Raw genomic sequence first — 18308 nt, forward strand, 5'->3', positions numbered from 1 at the left:
AAATTGAGACTGATGTTTAAATAATATTTTATAAGACTTCAAACTGTATAATATTTTGATTTGAAACTGTTAATATTTTGATTTGAAACTGTATATCATTATATTTGAAACTGTATTTCATTATATTTGAAACTGTATATCATTATATTTGAAACCATATATTTTATGATACTGTGGATTCTTTTATTTCTGTGGATATCAATTTTTCGTGGATTGAGGAATACTTCATTTTTGTGGATATTTGATTTCGTGGTTTTACCCATTTCTGTATACAAAGCCTATTGATAATTTGTAATTTGTTGAACATTTGAATTTGTGGTTCATCTGTACCCGCGAAAGCTACTAAAATTGGTATCCAACAAGTAATAATGAATCCCTAGTATTTGATACTGTATATTTAATATAAAACAATATTTCTCAAGTAGAGCATAAAAAAATCTGAAAAAGTATATGAAAAAACATTGATTTCTGTCTGTAAGAAGGGAGATAAACAACTCTGCTTTTAGAGATTTGTAGCTATTATAGTATTAGTATAGCAAGTATGGTGTCAGTTAGCTTGTTAAAATAAATTTTTGAACGTTGCTCCCTGATCTTTGCTAAAAATATATTCTTACTGAAATTTAGTACACCAAAAAATCTCTTAAAAATTTTTCTTATTTTGATGTTCAAAATATATGTACTCCTTTCATCAAGAATAATAAATAATTGTTTTTCCACTTGCAACCTTTCATAAATTCACAACTGTCTTCTTCATATAATGACTGAAAATCTTTCTTAAGCTGTTTAAACCATCATTTAATGTTATATTTATCTATAATCAGGGGAATACTAAAGCCATTTTGTTTTATCTTTTTCAGCATTACCACACTTGTACCAGGAAGTACCAACAAATCATTGATTTCTACTGATATACTCAAATTAATGAAACCAAAACAGGAAGTATATATGACATAACTGGGTCGTATCTATAAATAATACATTAATTTACAAGCATAGTAACATCCTGAATTAATTTGATGGCACAATTACAGATAGACAACAAAGGATTTTAGGAGAAAGTTGAGAATAATCCATGTTATTCCTGATATAATTAATGTAAATTAATCAAATTACATGTAATTGCTTAGCTTTATAGACCATTTTTACATAATTATGTTTATAATTGAATGAAATACAACTAGTCCTGTTTTCATCAAAGATTAGTTTAAAACAGGACCATACAAAGATGTTACCAATCAAAATAGGTTCTATACAGGTACATACTAAAGGAAGCCATGGTAGTTAAGAAACCAATCATAAGAATAAATCCTGAAGTGCTCTTTTATTATTGGGTTGTTTATGTGATATATTGGGTAATTTGTTAGTTAAATTGATCAAAATGTTAACTCATACAAGGCAGCCCTATTATGGCTGATAATTTGTGTTTTTTTTCCCCTATCTTTTGCTCTCATTTTAGGGCCTCCTGCCTGCAACGTCAATGTAATATCAATATAGTATACAACCCCTAAATTTGTTTGCGGTCGTATAAAAAGTAAAAGCACTGTTTATCTTGTGTCATACTTACATTGTATGGATGACGAATGTTGATGTCTTTGTCGTTGTAATTCAATCATCTGCAAGATAAAAAAAGAAATGAAAAATTAACAATTACAAAATAATCTCTTCCTAATGAAGCTATTGTAAATTTTAATCCCTAAATATCTGTATGACAAATCTTTCCTTTTGTTGGTATATGTTTTAATGTTTTGATTTCTTTAATTGATCATTAGGATGACAACGTTTCCATTGTTGAAGACTGTATGTTAACCTCTAGATGTCTTTCGATTTCTGAGTCTCATTGGAATAATTATGCCATATAGATCCGTAAACCATATGTATCGATTTTTGTAATAACTGGAGTAAATGACTGTAAATCATTAGTTCAAACTATGGTTCAATCTTATAGCAGTCCTCGTATAAAACTAGAGGCTCTAAAGAGCCTGTGTCACTCACCTGTATTTACTGTTGCTTTGGAAATCATGTAAAATAAGGTTAAAATCATAATTTATAGTATAAGATATCATTAGATACTATAATAATATCTAAGATAATAGCAAAAAACTGCAAAATTTCCATAAAATTACTAACTAAGGGGCAGCAACCCAACAACTGGTTGTCGGATTTGTCTGAAAATTTCAGGTCAGATATATCTAAATCTGATGCACATTTTTGCCACCAGTCAGATTTGCCTCAGTTTCAGAGATATAAACCAAAAACTGCATTTTACCCTATGTACTGTTTTTAGCCATGTCTGCCATCTTGGTTCCCGGGCAGGGTCATCGGACACATTTTTTAAACTAGATACCCTTTTGATGATTGTGTACAAGTTTGGTTAAATTTGACTTAGTAGTTTCAGAGGAGATTTTTTTAAATATTACAAAAAATTGGTAAAATTGACTATAAAGGGCAATAACTCCTTAAGGGGTCAATTGACCATTTTGATCATGTTGACATTTGTAGATCTTACTTTGCTGAACATTATTGCTGTTCACAGTTTACCTCTATCTATAATAATATTCAAGATAATAACCAAAAACGGCAAAATTTCCTTAAAATTACCAATTTAGAGGCAGGAACCCAACAATGGGATGTCTTATTCATCTCAAAATTTCAGATCAGATAGATCTTGACCTAATAAACAATATTACCCCACGTCAGATTTGCTCTAAATGCTTTGGTTTCAAAGATATCAGCCCAAATCTACATTTTACCCCTATGTTCTACTTTTAGCCATGGCGGCCATCTTGTTTGGTTGGCCGGGTCACTGGACACATTTTTTAAACTAGATACCCCAATAATGATTGTGGCCATGTTTGGTTTAATTTGGCCCAGTAGTTTCAGACGAGAAGATTTTTGTAAAAGTTAACGATGACGGACAACGACGACGGACGCAAAGTAATGAGAAAAGCTCACTTGGCCCTTTGGGCCAGGAATAGCAGGTACTGTGGATTCGTCAGTTTTTGTTGGAAACCAATTCTCGCGGATACTCCTGAACCACTAATTCAAATGTCAAACAATTGACAATTTTTTAAAAGGAATTTATGCAGACTTTGGCAAAACCATGCAATCAATTATCCAAGAAAATGCAAGTTATCCAAAATCCATGAAAATCAGTAACCACGAAAATTAATAAATTCACAGTACTTACTACTGAAGACCAACATAATACTCATATTTTTTAACTGATCTAAAGTTTCCAACATCCTTATTCAATTAAGTAGCAGTATGCAGGTACCAACATATAATGAATACATACTTGGGAATTTAAACTCTATCAAATGAGTGAAATGTCCTTTTTAAAGAGATATACAAACCCCTCCACTATTATATGCAGTTCATCAATATATTCACCAAAGAGTCATTAAACAGCAAATTTACTTGGAGTCTTTAAAAATGATTTAGCATATGAATGTTGTTTATTTTATTTGGAAGAGCGAATTACACCAATTGATTTTGGATCAATATTAACTCCAACAGAAAACTGTGCCTGTAACAGAATGTGTTTCTGGACTTCTTAATGCTTTTGGAAACAGTTTGACATCAGTGTGTAAAAACTTATCTCAATGCATCATTTTTTATTCTAGGTTTCTGATATATATATAACTTTTAACATAAAAGTTTTTCTTCCATCAGCATGTAAATTGAGTATAACAAATTCCTGAAGTGACAACATACATCTTCTGGGATTTTATCAATGATTTTATTGTTAAAGAAAATTTCTGTTGTGGTATCATCTAAAATAGAACAAGTCTCTACAGTACAAATTAGATAGAAAATACAGACAATTTTTCTGAGGCAATAAGTCATTTGGGAGACATTGGTTTTAACAGATAATTTAGTTCAAGAGAATGAACTACTGTAGGATTTTTTTTCTACTTCTAAGCAGAGTTCTTAAAAAGAGGTGGTTTGAAGTTTTTGACCATCAAAACTTTGCAAGACTGAAACAATTTTCATTATTTTGCAAATTAAATGATAGCGAGGACCAGTAGCTTTCCTTCGAGGACCACCATGGAAAGAAGATTTTGAGATCTGAAAGTTTTTTTTAGTAGACTAAGAGGGAAATGAGATCATTCTGAATCAAAACACAATTGATAAATGTTATTCCATCTTCTATCAGAGATCGAATATTGACGAACCAAATAAACTTCTCAGAACCATACACACCCTGACCTGACACTATCCTGGTAAAAAAACAATCAACAAGAACCAAATAAACTTCTCAGAACCATACACACCCTGACCTGACACTATCCTGGTAAAAAAACAATCAACAAGAACCAAATAAAACTTCTCAGAACCATACACACCCTGACCTGACACTATCCTGGTAATAAACAATCAACAAGAACCAAATCAACTTCTCAGAACCATACACACCCTGACCTGACACTATCCTGGAAAAAAACAATCAACAAGAACCAAATAAACTTCTCAGAACCATACACACCCTGACCTGACACTATCCTGGTAAAAAAACAATCAACAAGAACCAAATAAAACTTCTCAGAACCATACACACCCTGACCTGACACTATCCTGGTAATAAACAATCAACAAGAACCAAATTAACTTCTCAGAACCATACACACCCTGACCTGACACTATCCTGGTAATAAACAATCAACAAGAACCAAATAAACTTCTCAGAACCATACACACCCTGACCTGACACTATCCTGGTAAAAAACAATCAACAAGAACCAAATAAACTTCTCAGAACCATACACACCCTGACCTGACACTATCCTGGTAAAAAACAATCAACAAGAACCAAATAAAACTTCTCAGAACCATACACACCCTGACCTGACACTATCCTGGTAATAAACAATCAACAAGAACCAAATCAACTTCTCAGAACCATACACACCCTGACCTGACACTATCCTAGTAAAAAACAATCAACAAGAACCAAGTAAACTTCTCAGAACCATACACACCCTGACCTGACACTATCCTGGTAAAAAACAATCAACAAGAACCAAATAAACTTCTCAGAACCATACACACCCTGACCTGACACTATCCTGGTAAAAAACAATCAACAAGAACCAAATAAAACTTCTCAGAACCATACACACCCTGACCTGACACTATCCTGGTAAAAAACAATCAACAAGAACCAAATAAACTTCTCAGAACCATACACACCCTGACCTGACACTATCCTGGTAAAAAACAATCAACAAGAACCAAATAAACTTCTCAGAACCATACACACCCTGACCTGACACTATCCTGGTAAAAAACAATCAACAAGAACCAAATAAAACTTCTCAGAACCATACACACCCTGACCTGACACTATCCTGGTAAAAAACAATTAACAAGAACCAAATCAACTTCTCAGAACCATACACACCCTGACCTGACACTATCCTGGTAAAAAACAATCAACAAGAACCAAATAAACTTCTCAGAACCATACACACCCTGACCTGACACTATCCTGGTAAAAAACAATCAACAAGAACCAAATAAAACTTCTCAGAACCATACACACCCTGACCTGACACTATCCTGGTAAAAAACAATCAACAAGAACCAAATAAAACTTCTCAGAACCATACACACCCTGACCTGACACTATCCTGGTAAAAAATAATCAACAATCTATTGACACAGTTGTCCTTACGAATATGTTTTAAACAGACTAATTATAATCCTCTGCGGAAACTTTGTCGATAATTACCGCAACAGAAACCACTTAAAGGAATGAGAAGTGCCAGGATGATAGTTTGTCATTTTTTTCTAATTTATCAATACTCGACTATTTCCTTTCGGGAAAAGATTTATAAAAGATGATATTTATATCTATTTACAAGAATCGATTCTCCGAAAGGCCACAGAGATAATCTGGAAGAGTCAGTTTTCTACATGACTAGAAACGGCAGAAAACAACGAGATATGTCTCTGCATCGTGACATTAAACATCCATAGATAAACTTTATCTTATTTTATACAAAATCAATACACAGCTTCTGTGGGTACAAAATATTCCAAGTTATAATTTAACTTTCTACTTTTGTATTGTCTGGAAAAACTGATGAATATTTAATTGTTTCAAGGCAACAAAGTAGAATTTAGACCATTCAATCTTGCCAAGCTAGTATTATAATGCTTATTGTGCCATTTATATTTCTTACTTAATTCCCGCTGTTATTGTTTATTATTCCTGTAGATTAAAGGAAACTGTCTTGAATTCACAACAAAATCTGTCAAAAGTTTACTTAATGATTTAATGCTTAAAATAATTCATTTTACAATCACATATTGGGAAACTGTAGATTTTTCATAAAACATCATTTATAAGAGATTTCTGTCAATCTTCAAACAAAACATGTCAAGAGCTGCTGATGTTAGTGCATTTATACTTAAAATACTATTCTCAAGTTGTTTAAAATTTATAAAGATTCGATGTAAAAATGGAATTTAATAAAGTCGTGCAGAAGAAAAAGTTTGTGGTACACAAGAACATGTATTTCTAATAAAGCTTTCAAAAATTTTCTCTCATTCACAGGGAAATTCTACATTATCATGTATCAACTTGATTTTCCTATACCATAGCTTTTGAAATAAGTTCTGCTATTATGATGGTTTAATATTTTACATTGCAAATCAGAAATGCAATAATGCTAATGATTCTATCATGCATAGTATATATTATGTCTAATAAACAGCTGCGCCATGAATAAAACTCCATAACTTGGAAACGTAGAATCTAAAATTTATAAAAAAATGAAAGGGAGCTCACATCAATAAATATATCATATAAACAATTCACCAAAGTTATATACAAATTAGTTACAAATGTTTTTGAGTCAATGTCCCACAGAGTTATACCATAATAATTTAATTTTTGATGTAATGCGTCTTCTGATTGGCTGACGTTATTTTGTTATCAGCCGATAGACATAATTTAGTCATGTGACCGTGACGTCATCAATGTTTTTTCGTGGTTTTCTACGGTTTAAAATGGAATTTAGCATTAAATTAAAAGAAATGACTGTAATATTTTTTCTGTCTATTCGAAATAACATAAAAAATGTGGTGCACACTGTTAACCCGCCATGTGCGTTATACAGTGTGCACCACATTTCTTATGTTATTTCTTCATAGACAGAAAAAATATTACAGTCATTCCTTAAATACATCCCGTTAACGGGTGTATAAAAAGAAGATGTAACCTACAATTCATGGTTCAGTGATCCTAGTTAAACCATTGGTTTAAACTTCATGGTAATTTGATGTGAAATGCAATGCAATCATCTCATCATCTCCACAAATTTACACTTATATGTTGCCCTAGCTGTAAGATTTTTTTTTTTTTCATATCTACTTACTATGCCAATTTGATAAACAGCGCCTCTTATATGAATTAAGAAGTACTTAAGGGCATTAAGACCAAGTTTTGGTTCCAGAATTAGAACTAACAGAAGACTAATTGTGTTATGACAGACAACACTATTACATCATGGCGCTGTTGTTGTGAGAACAAATAAAAAGTGCAAATTAATGCAGTTTTTCATTGTTATATCTTTTGAGAAAAACATCTTGCGAAGCAAAGGTAGATTTATTATGACTTTTGACATAATTTTACCAAATATGAAGTTATTTGTGTGTACAGAAATTTTTGTAATCCAAATACATGTATATTCTTAAAGTGGATGTAAAACGAAGAAAATCCAGATATTTTACTAAAAAAAAACAAATTTTGTCAGGGTGTGTTGCCATGAAAACTCATTAAATGTGAAATTTGTTTTTATTTCCTTAACACCTTAAATGAAGTTAATTTTCTATCTGCCCATCTCTTACAAACACCATCTATCAAGCTGTTAGAATTGATTTATAAATAAAAATTTTATACATGTACTTATACATTTCTATGCTAATTCGTCATTTATGTCAAAATAATGATTCAGTTTCCTGTGCCTAGAAAATTGTCATGATGACTTTTATAGGGCAGTGTTATATCTGAGTTTTTCTTTTCTGATTACACTTTAATTGGTTAAACTCAATATAGATTTAAACCATGATAATGATGTGATAGAATCCTACTTTGAATAATAAGGCCTTCTCCTTTTGACATATGAGACATACAGAAACAGCATTCAAAATTACAATTAAATACAGGAATATAATCCTCCTGAAAGAATATGCCAAACAGCATGAAACAATTGCTAAAAAGGCAAAAGTTTGTGTGATTCAATGAATGCATTGTGCATTGAAATATGTGTCTTTATTGTGTAAATGTTTTTTAATGTGACACAAGCTTACTTTAAGACAGCAAAAAGATTTTTTATTTAAATTATAAACATTAGTGGTAATTACCACTAATGTTTATAATTGAAATAAAAAATCTGTTTGCTGTCTTAATTACATACATATGATTTTCACATAGTAATTTTTTCTCTGATAATTTACTTAATGTTTCAGGTACTGTAGATTAATTTATTTTTGCGGGTACGATTATTTGTGGATTCATGAAAACTTGCATTATCATGGATACCGGATATTGTGGTTTTGCCAGTGTCTGCAAACAAGGCTTATAGACAATTTGTCGTTTGTTGACCATTTGAAATCGTGGTTTTACCTGTACCATAAAACCCACAAAAATTGTTAACCTACGAATAATAATGAATCCACAGTAAAGCAAAACTTTTAAACTCCCTCTAGCTTAATTAGATATTTATATGCACTGCTGCAGCCCTAATTTGAATGTTTTCACTCACCTCTTGAGCTAAAATTGAGTTGAAATATTCCAGTTTATTTTGTAATTCTGCTGCCTCTGATTCTGGTAGATCTGCAACAAAATCTGTATCAATAAAAATAGTATCTAAGTACCTGTCTACAGTGGACAGAATAATCTGTATCAATAAAAATAGTATCTAAGTACCTGTCTACAGTGGACAGAATAATCTGTATCAATAAAAATAGTATCTAAGTACCTGTCTACAGTGGACAGTATAATTTGTATTAATATAAATAATATACAGTACCTGTCTACAGTGGACAAAATAATTTGTATTAATATAAATAATATACAGTACCTGTCTACAGTGGACAGAATAATTTGTATTAATATAAATAATATATAGTACCTGTCTACAGTGGACAGAATAATTTGTATTAATATAAATAATATATAGTACCTGTCTACAGTGGACAGAATAATTTGTATTAATATAAATAATATCCAGTACCTGTCTACAGTGGACAGAATAATTTGTATTCATATAAAATGTATTCAGTACCTGTGTATAGTTGACAGAAATACCTGTCTACAGTAGACAACAGTGTATAGAATAAATTGTATAAATGTAAATAGTATCCAGTTCCTGTGTACAGTGGACAGAAATTTTGTATTATTAATAGTATCTCAGTAACTGTTAAGTGAACAGAAAACTGGTATAATTCAATTTTGTCAGATTACCTGTAAAAAGTGGACATAGAATTTGTACCAACAAGAAATGTGAAGTACCGTAAACCAACTTCTTTTCACAAGCAATTTATTTTTGCGAGTAAACAAATAATGCAAATATAGATAGTAGCAAATATATATATGTAAAACTTGAATCTTTCCTTATTTAACTACATCAAGTAAATTTGAAAATCGTGAAATTAATAAGCCGCAAAGTGGACTTAAAATTGAAAATGCAAAATAAGGTATCCGCCAAAATAAGTTGGTTTACGGTAATTATAAGCATGTCAGTACCTGTGTACAGAAAATCTGATAGAAAACAGTTATATTTTAGACGTAATTGGTGAATCAATATGTCATCTCCTGACTATACATGGTCAAGAATATAACATCAGCAGTATTATCTCTAACCTATAAATCAAAAGCTTATAGGAGATAAATTCATGGATAACTCTCTAACTGATCACTTTGGACTTAAACATACTGTGACAAATCTGGACTTATAATTGTTATTATTTAACGTATTATTTATTGTATATGACATATATTTATTTGAATATTGCCGGGTGGTCAACTTCTCGGGTGTGCACAAACACTGATAAATGCATTGACTTTCATACTCATGATTTAAACTATTTGTACTTTGCAAGCGATAAGGGTCAGTTTTATATGTATATCTTGGCAATGTTTACCTATGTAATACTTTGATTATCCCGTCATATAGTGATTTATTTTGACAAATATCGTCGTGAGATTCAACTTGTTTACATCTGCCATGACACCGTTTTGTACTTTCACTTTGCGATCTCATTTTATTATTTGTTTAAGTTAACACTTTATCAATGCAGGTAAATTGCGTATTTATTATGTTTGTGCCTCCCTTTTCATTAACATTGTCTTTATTTATGATAGAACAGGGTTTTCATTGATCTCATTTAAGCATTATATCTAATGCGTAAGGTTATGTAAATTACACCCAAGTTCATACGCCGTATCGAGAAAGGAATTTACTGTCCGTTTAAAAATAGCATTATGTAGAAATGTCCTTTTAGTTTTATTTGCTTTTAAACATAATTCGGACAAGAAGGACAAAGTGAGGACAACTTAATATTGTTTCTTTATTTAAGAATAACGAAATCTGTGTGTCTTTCTAAATGTTACTAGCCAAAAGACGTAAGAAACGTTGCTTTTGATTGGACGATTAGATGTTTACTCTAACGTCAGAGTAAGTGCCAAAAGACATAAATAGGAGCCTGTAGACAAACATGTCATTCTGAATCAATCTCTTGAACCGTCAACTACCTTTTATATTGACCACCCGATTTATTGCTTTATCTGTTGAATGATGAATGTGTATTTAATGTTTATTATATTGAAAGAAGAAGTCAAAATACTACTAAAATAAATATCATTGTTATGTTTATTACAAATCTGTTTCTCCACAATGCCGTTGATTCCACTCCTCCTGAATGATGAGTTAAACAGTTTTATAGTAACCCTAGGTTTGTTACAATACCATAAATAAGTTACTTAAAGGACAGACTACATTTTAAGACTTCGTTACAACTTCAGTCTAAATGAGACAAGAGAGACCTGGATGGTTGTTAGTCTAAATGAGACAAGAGAGACAGACCTGGATGGTGGTCTTAGTCCTGGAAATAAGCACAGAACTCAAAATTTTGATAAGAATCCTATTGTGACCTTTATAATCAACTTGAGACTGACATTTCCTTTGTTTAGTTGACACTGATGACAAACTTTGAATTTTCTATAGAAGCTTAAAAGTTTTGTATTATTTCATTGTAAACAAGTATCATATTCTTTATTTTTAAATGGAAGCTATTGTGTTCCGTCCAAAGTGATCAGCCTGATATATTCAATTCCAAGTGGTAATAATGTCTATCATATGTGTTGTTTTTTTTTTTCTATTAGGAAAAACTCCATTAAATGTTATCATGCCCCAAGTCCTATTTCTTCACCAAGATGGAAGTCAATATTTGAAGGCTTGTACAAATACTGTCAATAAACAAATGAAGCATTAAAGCAGAATGTTTTAGTACTAGGCAAATTAAACATTTCTAAATGAAGTATTTACTCTTTTATAATTACTATTGTATGAGATTCTCATTAATTAATTTGTTTGACTTAGAACTTCCAACATATAACTTAGGATTTGAGAAAAAGTAGGGCAATATTCAAGAGAATGATCTATTCCAAAACTGGACTGAAGCTGAAAAATAGAAATATTTTAATTCCTTCAGTATATAAATTGAGAATTTGACCCTAACTTAATCAATAGATCTGTTTTCTGCTATCCTGCATTTTAGTGGATATTTTATTTCGTGGTTTTGCCAGTCTTTGCATTCAAATAAAAGCCTATATAAAATTTGAATTTGAACATTTGAATTTGTGGTTCACAAGCACCCACAAAACCCATGAAAATTGATTTCCAAACAAGAATGTGTCCAAAGTACACAGATGCCCCACTCCCACTATCATTTTCCATGTTCAATGGACCGTGAAATTGGATAAAAAATATAATTATGCATTAAAATTAGAAAGATAATATCATAGGGAACATTTGTACTAAGTTTCAAGTTGATTGGACTTCAACTTCATCAAAAACTACCTTGACCAAAAACTTTAACCTGAAACATGCACTTTCATTTTCTATGTTCAGTGGACCGTGAAATTGGGGTCAAAAGTTTAATTTGGCTTTAAAATTAGAAAGATCATATCATAAGGAACATGTGTACTAAGTTTCAAGTTGATTGGACTTCAACTTCATCAAAAACTACCTTGACCAAAAACTTTAACCTGAAACATGCACTTTCATTTTCTATGTTCAGTGGACCGTGAAATTGGGGTCAAAAGTTTAATTTGGCTTTAAAATTAGAAAGATCATATCATAAGGAACATGTGTACTAAGTTTCAAGTTGATTGGACTTCAACTTCATCAAAAACTACCTTGACCAAAAACTTTAACCTGAAGCGGGACAGACGGACGAATGAACAGACGAACGAACGAACGAACGAACAGACGGACGGACGAACGAACGAACGGACGCACAGACCAGAAAACATAATGCCCCTCTACTATCGTAGGTGGGGCATAAAAACAATAATGAATACACAGTAAGTGGATAACAACAAGTTTATTAGATTGAGAAGGTATTGGTAATGATTTGGAATATGTTTCATAATCAAAATACATGTTAGAGACTAGCATCTTTTACACACATGACTCATTATTGAGAACTGATTTGAACATGTAGAGTTTTAAGGCTGACTATTGTTATTGTTCATTCATTCATTTTTGCGTCTGTCCCAAGTCAGAAGCCCCTGTCCTTTGCTAGTCTTGTATGATTTTTTAATAACAGTTCATTTAAATATTTCATAGTTTAGTTTGACGTCCATTATCACTGAACAAGTACACATTTGTATTTAGGGGCCTAGTTGAAGCACCCGCGTGCTGGATTGTCTGGCTGTATTGAAGACCAATTGGTGGCCTTTGGTCGGGATGATGTTTCTTTAACACATTTCCATTCTCAATTTTATATACCAGTTGGTGTTATACTTTTAATAGCCATAAGATTTATATTCTTCATCAAGGAAAAAACTTTAAAATCAGACCTTAAAGATCAACATCTTGAGAAAAGATATATACTGCATTAGTACATTGTAATTACAATAAAACTCTAGATAAAAGCACATTTATATAATGTTTGTATAGATTATTCCTAACAGGCAAAGGTATACAATGTTATAGTAGAATTAACAATAATGTACAAATTCTGTTATTTTTATGCATTCTGGAAAAACATCCAAGTTTTTGTTTATGAATAAATAATTTAACAAATCGTATCAGAAAATCATTTTAAGATTAAACAGACTAGCCATAAAATTATTCAGTTTGTATCTGAAAATTATGTTCAGTTCAAAAATTAGAATGTCGTTTTAAAAGATTTACCAAAACAAATATGTTTTAAATGGCAGATTTCATTAAATTCTCTTTTACAAAAACCACAGATTTAAATAAACAAATGTTTTCACTCACTTTCCTTTTCCACTACTTACATAGAATATTAACATTGGGTAAAAGTACGTCAATTCTTTAAACGATCATCAAGTTTCTTGGATAAAATAAGATTTGCAAGACCAAACCAGATGCTCTGCAGGGCGTAGCTTTATACGACCGCAGAGGTTGAACCCTGAACGGTTAGGGCAAGTATGGACACAACATTCAAGCTGGATTCAGCTCTAAATTTGGATTGTGATTAAATAGTTGACACAGCATAGGTTTCTGACACAGAATGAATGTGTTCTAATGAACTTAAAATTTTTGTTTCTCTTAGAGCAATTCACTATGCTGTTGAATATTAATCCTCTCAAAAAAATGTTTGAAGAAATTTTCTTTTTTATTTATGAAATTTCAAATGAGAAAAATTGAACCCAATTTTTTTAATCACATCCCCCTTTCCCTTATTCCAAAACTAATCTCAATTAAAATTTCTAATGGAGTTTGCAACAATAACTACTCATTTAAATACATCATAAAATATTAAGATGTAAAAAAACTGCTTGTTATCACTGAATGGTAAAGATTATTTTAATTTATCAGTTGGTAGTAAAAAGTGAATATACATTGTATATTGTATATAACAAAGATTTAAGTTGATTCTGGACAAAGAAAGATAACTCCAATTAAAAAAAAATCTTGCTATTGCACAATATTTTGCAATTAGATATTTCTTGCTTACTATTCTGGACAAAGAAAGATAACTCTAATTAAAAAAAAATTTGATATTTCACAATATTGTGCAATTAGATATTTCTTGCCATTGCGCAATACTGTGCAATTGAAAAGACTTGCTATTGCACAATACTTAATATAATAATTTTAGATCCTGATTTGGACCAACTTGAAAACTGGGCCCATAATAAAAAATCTAAGTACATTTTTGGATTCAGCATATCAAAGAACTTCAAGATTTCAATTTTTGTTAAAATCAGACTAAGTTTAATTTTGGACCCTTTGGACTTTAGTGTAGACCAATTTGAAAACAGGACCAAAAATGAAGAATCTACATACACAGTTAGATTTGGTATATCAAAGAACCCCATTTATTCAATTTTTGATGAAATCAAACAAAGTTTAATTTTGGACCCCGATTTGGACCAACTTGAAAACTGGGCCAATAATCAAGAATCTAAGTACATTTTTAGATTCAGCATATCAAAGAACCTAACTGATTCATTTTTTGTCAAAATCAAACTAAGTTTAATTTTGGACCCTTTGGACCTTAATGTAGACCAATTTGAAAACGGGACCAAAAGTTAAGAATCTACATACATAGTCATGACAGTTAGATTCAGCATATCAAAGAACCCCAATTATTCAATTTTGATGAAATCAAACAAAAGTTTAATTTTGGACCCTTTGGGCCCCTTATTATGTTGGGACCAAAACTCCCAAAATCAAACCCAACCTTTCTTTTATGGTCATAAACCTTGTGTTTAAATTTCATAGATTTCTATTTACTTATACTAACGTTATGGTGCGAAAACCAAGAAAAATGCTTATTTGGGTCCCTTTTTGGCCCCTAATTCCTAAACTGTTGGGACCTAAACTCCCAAAATCAATACCAACCTTCCTTTTGTAGTCATTAACATTGTGTTTAAATTTCATTGATTTCTATTTACTTAAACTAATGTTATTGTGCGAAAACCAAGAATAATGCTTATTTGGGCCCTTTTTTGGCCCCTAATTCCTAAACAGTTGAGACCAAAACTCCCAAAATCAATCCCAACCGTTCTTTTGTGGTCATAAACCTTGTGTCAAAATTTCATAGATTTCTATTAACTTAAACTAAAGTTATAGTGCGAAAACCAAGAAAATGCTTATTTGGGCCCTTTTTGGCCCCTAATTCCTAAAATGTTGGGACCAAAACTCCCAAAATCAATACCAACCTTCCTTTTGTGGTCATAAACCTTGTGTTAAAATTTCATAGATTTCCATTCACTTTTACTAAAGTTAGAGTGCGAAAACTAAAAGTATTCGGACGCCGGACGACGACGACGACGACGACGACGACGCCGACGCCAACGTGATAGCAATATACGACGAAAATTTTTTCAAAATTTGCGGTCGTATAAAAACTGCTGAATTAAAATTCAATCTCCACACCGATTACTGAATAATCTCTTGATTAAATATTTACATTTTAAATATTGTCTTATTATTTTTTAAATTGCTCCAAGAGGCTTCTTGAGAAGAATTTATTTCTCCAAACACTCTATGTACTGATACTACATCAATCTATACCATGTCCAAAGTTCGATCCAATAAAAGTAGTATTGGGTTACATTCAAAGCATATTTATTTCTATGACCTTAAGCTATCAAAACTATTATACGAGTTATCATACAATATACAACAAATGTTACTCTAATCAAAACAGTATTGAGGATTTAAATACTGTTGGAAACTTCAGCCTGAGGACTTTTTCTGCATTTTATATCGAATCTGACCTTAAATTGATATTTACATTAGTAAGCCATCAAATGATATATAAAAATGTCACATTTGTAGATTTATATCTCAACCAGGCTTCATCAACAATAGATTTTATTGTAATAAATCTAAAATCTTTTATTTGAAATGAAACAGACTTTTGTTACAATTCATCATCATTTCAAATCTAAACTGAAAACAAATAAGTGTGGGTTTTTTTCTATAATCTAAATGTGATGATTTTTTCAAATTTTTATTCAGACTGATTTTTTTTGGTAGTGTACATAGATTGGGGCACTTTATAGCTTCGACCTATAATGGTTTACTTTTACAAATTGTAACTTGGATGGAGAGTTGTCTAATTGGAACTCATACCACATCTTCTGAACTATTTTGAACACATAAGGTGAAACCGAATCCTATTGAACAAGGGGACAGGGTCCAGATATAACAAAAGTAATTGGTAATTTGTGTAACTACATGTGTTATACTAGTAAGATTTAACAGTAGCTGTTTTTATAACTAACATTCGGAAGTTTAAATCATGCAATTTAAGTATATAATATAGAGTTAGAGTGCCTGATATTTATTCCATACTGAAAGTGAAATAGCAAGAATGTGAAGAAGGCCGACATATTGATAAGGCTTTTATGTAATATTTACCATTAGGTAATTCAAATCTTGCATCTATAAGTATACTGTGGCCTGTAGGGTATCGTGTTCCTCGAACCTCTCCATTGTGCATAATAATTTCACTGTCTAAAGACAACCACTGTCCGTCTCCTTCCTACAATGGATAGTCATATTTATATACCAACATACATGTGTATACATCATTTGTTCATAGATTTATACTAGATAATCTTGCTATTATATAAATTTGATAAAACAAATGTGTTAATAAACTGTAAATACAGAGACACATCTCACCTCTGTGACCTAGTCACAAATTTTAACCATTATTGATGCTACCAATGCTAGAAACGGAACACCTAAGGCTAAGCTTTCACAGAATTGTCACAAACAAGACAAAATGTCAGAGAAGACATTGTGATCCCATGAGAAACGGACAACAAATACAATGTACATTCACACATCGCTCCATCATTTCACTGAGCCAGACTTGTAATACAGAAATTAATACAACTTGGAGACAATGAATATATAGGTCATTTAGATATTTTTTTGAAACACCAAAATTAAGATTCTTTCATGGAAATATTTTATATGGCAGTTATAAATGTCTTTTTGCAAGGCAATAAGTGGGTTGTTTAAAGAGACATCAGTATGCAACTTGGTCAATTAACAAAATTACGTTAAAATCTTATATAACTATTCTGTTAAATCTTATACAAACTGGTCTGTTAAATCTTATACAATCTATTCTGTATCCTTCTACAGTACAATCTGAAGCTCAGAAGCTACATGCAATTATCATATTTATCAAAGTATAGGAGTCTTAATCAAATAAAACATTAATTAGGAGATAAAATGCTGAATCATTGGTATTGTATACATTCTACATCAATAATGCATTAAACTCTATAATCAGACAAAATCTTTCACAGGAATATAGTTCAAATATTTCTTACAATTAATTCTAACAATTTTTAGATGAGTATAATAAAGCACACTTTTTTGTATTTAGATGTAATTTTTCAAGAAAATATTAATTTCATGTTTAACTAGTTTCAACAAGGAAAGCATGTTGATTATAGGAATTGCCTGAATTATTGGGGTTCCATTATGGTGAATATTCTGAGAAATTTATTTCATTCTGGCAGATCAGAGCTCGAGGTAAAGAAGGAAAACTTATACAAATGTGAACTGTAGTTTTTCCATTTGATAAAGTGCATGCCATGACAAGTTAACCCTGAAAATCAATCAGGCGAAAAAATGAAATAGGAGGTTCAACAGTATGTGTGTGAGTGAGATTATGTGAAAGTGTGTCACAAAATTCTGTCAGGATTCATATCTTCACACTTCAACTAACACTGGGATATAATTTTCAAACATTTTATATTTTGTATTTAAATGATAAAACTCTTATTCAAATGGGCGTAGACATCCGAAGATTTGCCAATGTTTCATATATGTATCACTGTATTAATTAAATCTTTCCTAAATATTGTTATATTTACTGGAAGTCTTTTTCAGGTAATGCTACTTATAGGTTTCATAATGAGTGAGAATTAGATATCGCTTGATATCAACTCGAGTTATTTAATTTCAATAATAATAAACTCGCCTATCAACTCGAGTTATTTAATTTCAATAATAATAAACGAGCCTATGGCGAGTTTATTATTATTGAAATTAAATAACTCGAGTTGA

The 18308-nt window shown here is 31.2% G+C and overlaps 1 protein-coding gene across 21 annotated transcripts in view; it reads right to left on the reverse strand.

Annotated features, from left to right (window-relative positions):
- LOC143071632 (protein unc-13 homolog B-like) overlaps positions 1 to 18308 on the reverse strand; it is a 163564-nt gene that overhangs the window by 99600 nt on the left and 45656 nt on the right. For 19 of the 21 annotated variants that reach the window (XM_076246061.1, XM_076246059.1, XM_076246050.1 and 16 more), the window contains exons 5-7: positions 16638 to 16761; positions 8772 to 8854; positions 1565 to 1613 (exon numbers count right to left, since the gene is read on the reverse strand). In XM_076246061.1, the coding sequence (XP_076102176.1) occupies positions 1565 to 1613; positions 8772 to 8854; positions 16638 to 16761 (256 nt within the window). The remainder of the gene's footprint in view (positions 1 to 1564; positions 1614 to 8771; positions 8855 to 16637; positions 16762 to 18308) is intronic. The other 2 variants (XM_076246053.1, XM_076246069.1) reach the window with 1 other exon arrangement.

The sequence above is a fragment of the Mytilus galloprovincialis genome, chromosome 4 (assembly GCF_965363235.1).
Source record: "Mytilus galloprovincialis chromosome 4, xbMytGall1.hap1.1, whole genome shotgun sequence".
In the NCBI taxonomy this organism is placed as follows: domain Eukaryota; kingdom Metazoa; phylum Mollusca; class Bivalvia; order Mytilida; family Mytilidae; genus Mytilus; species Mytilus galloprovincialis.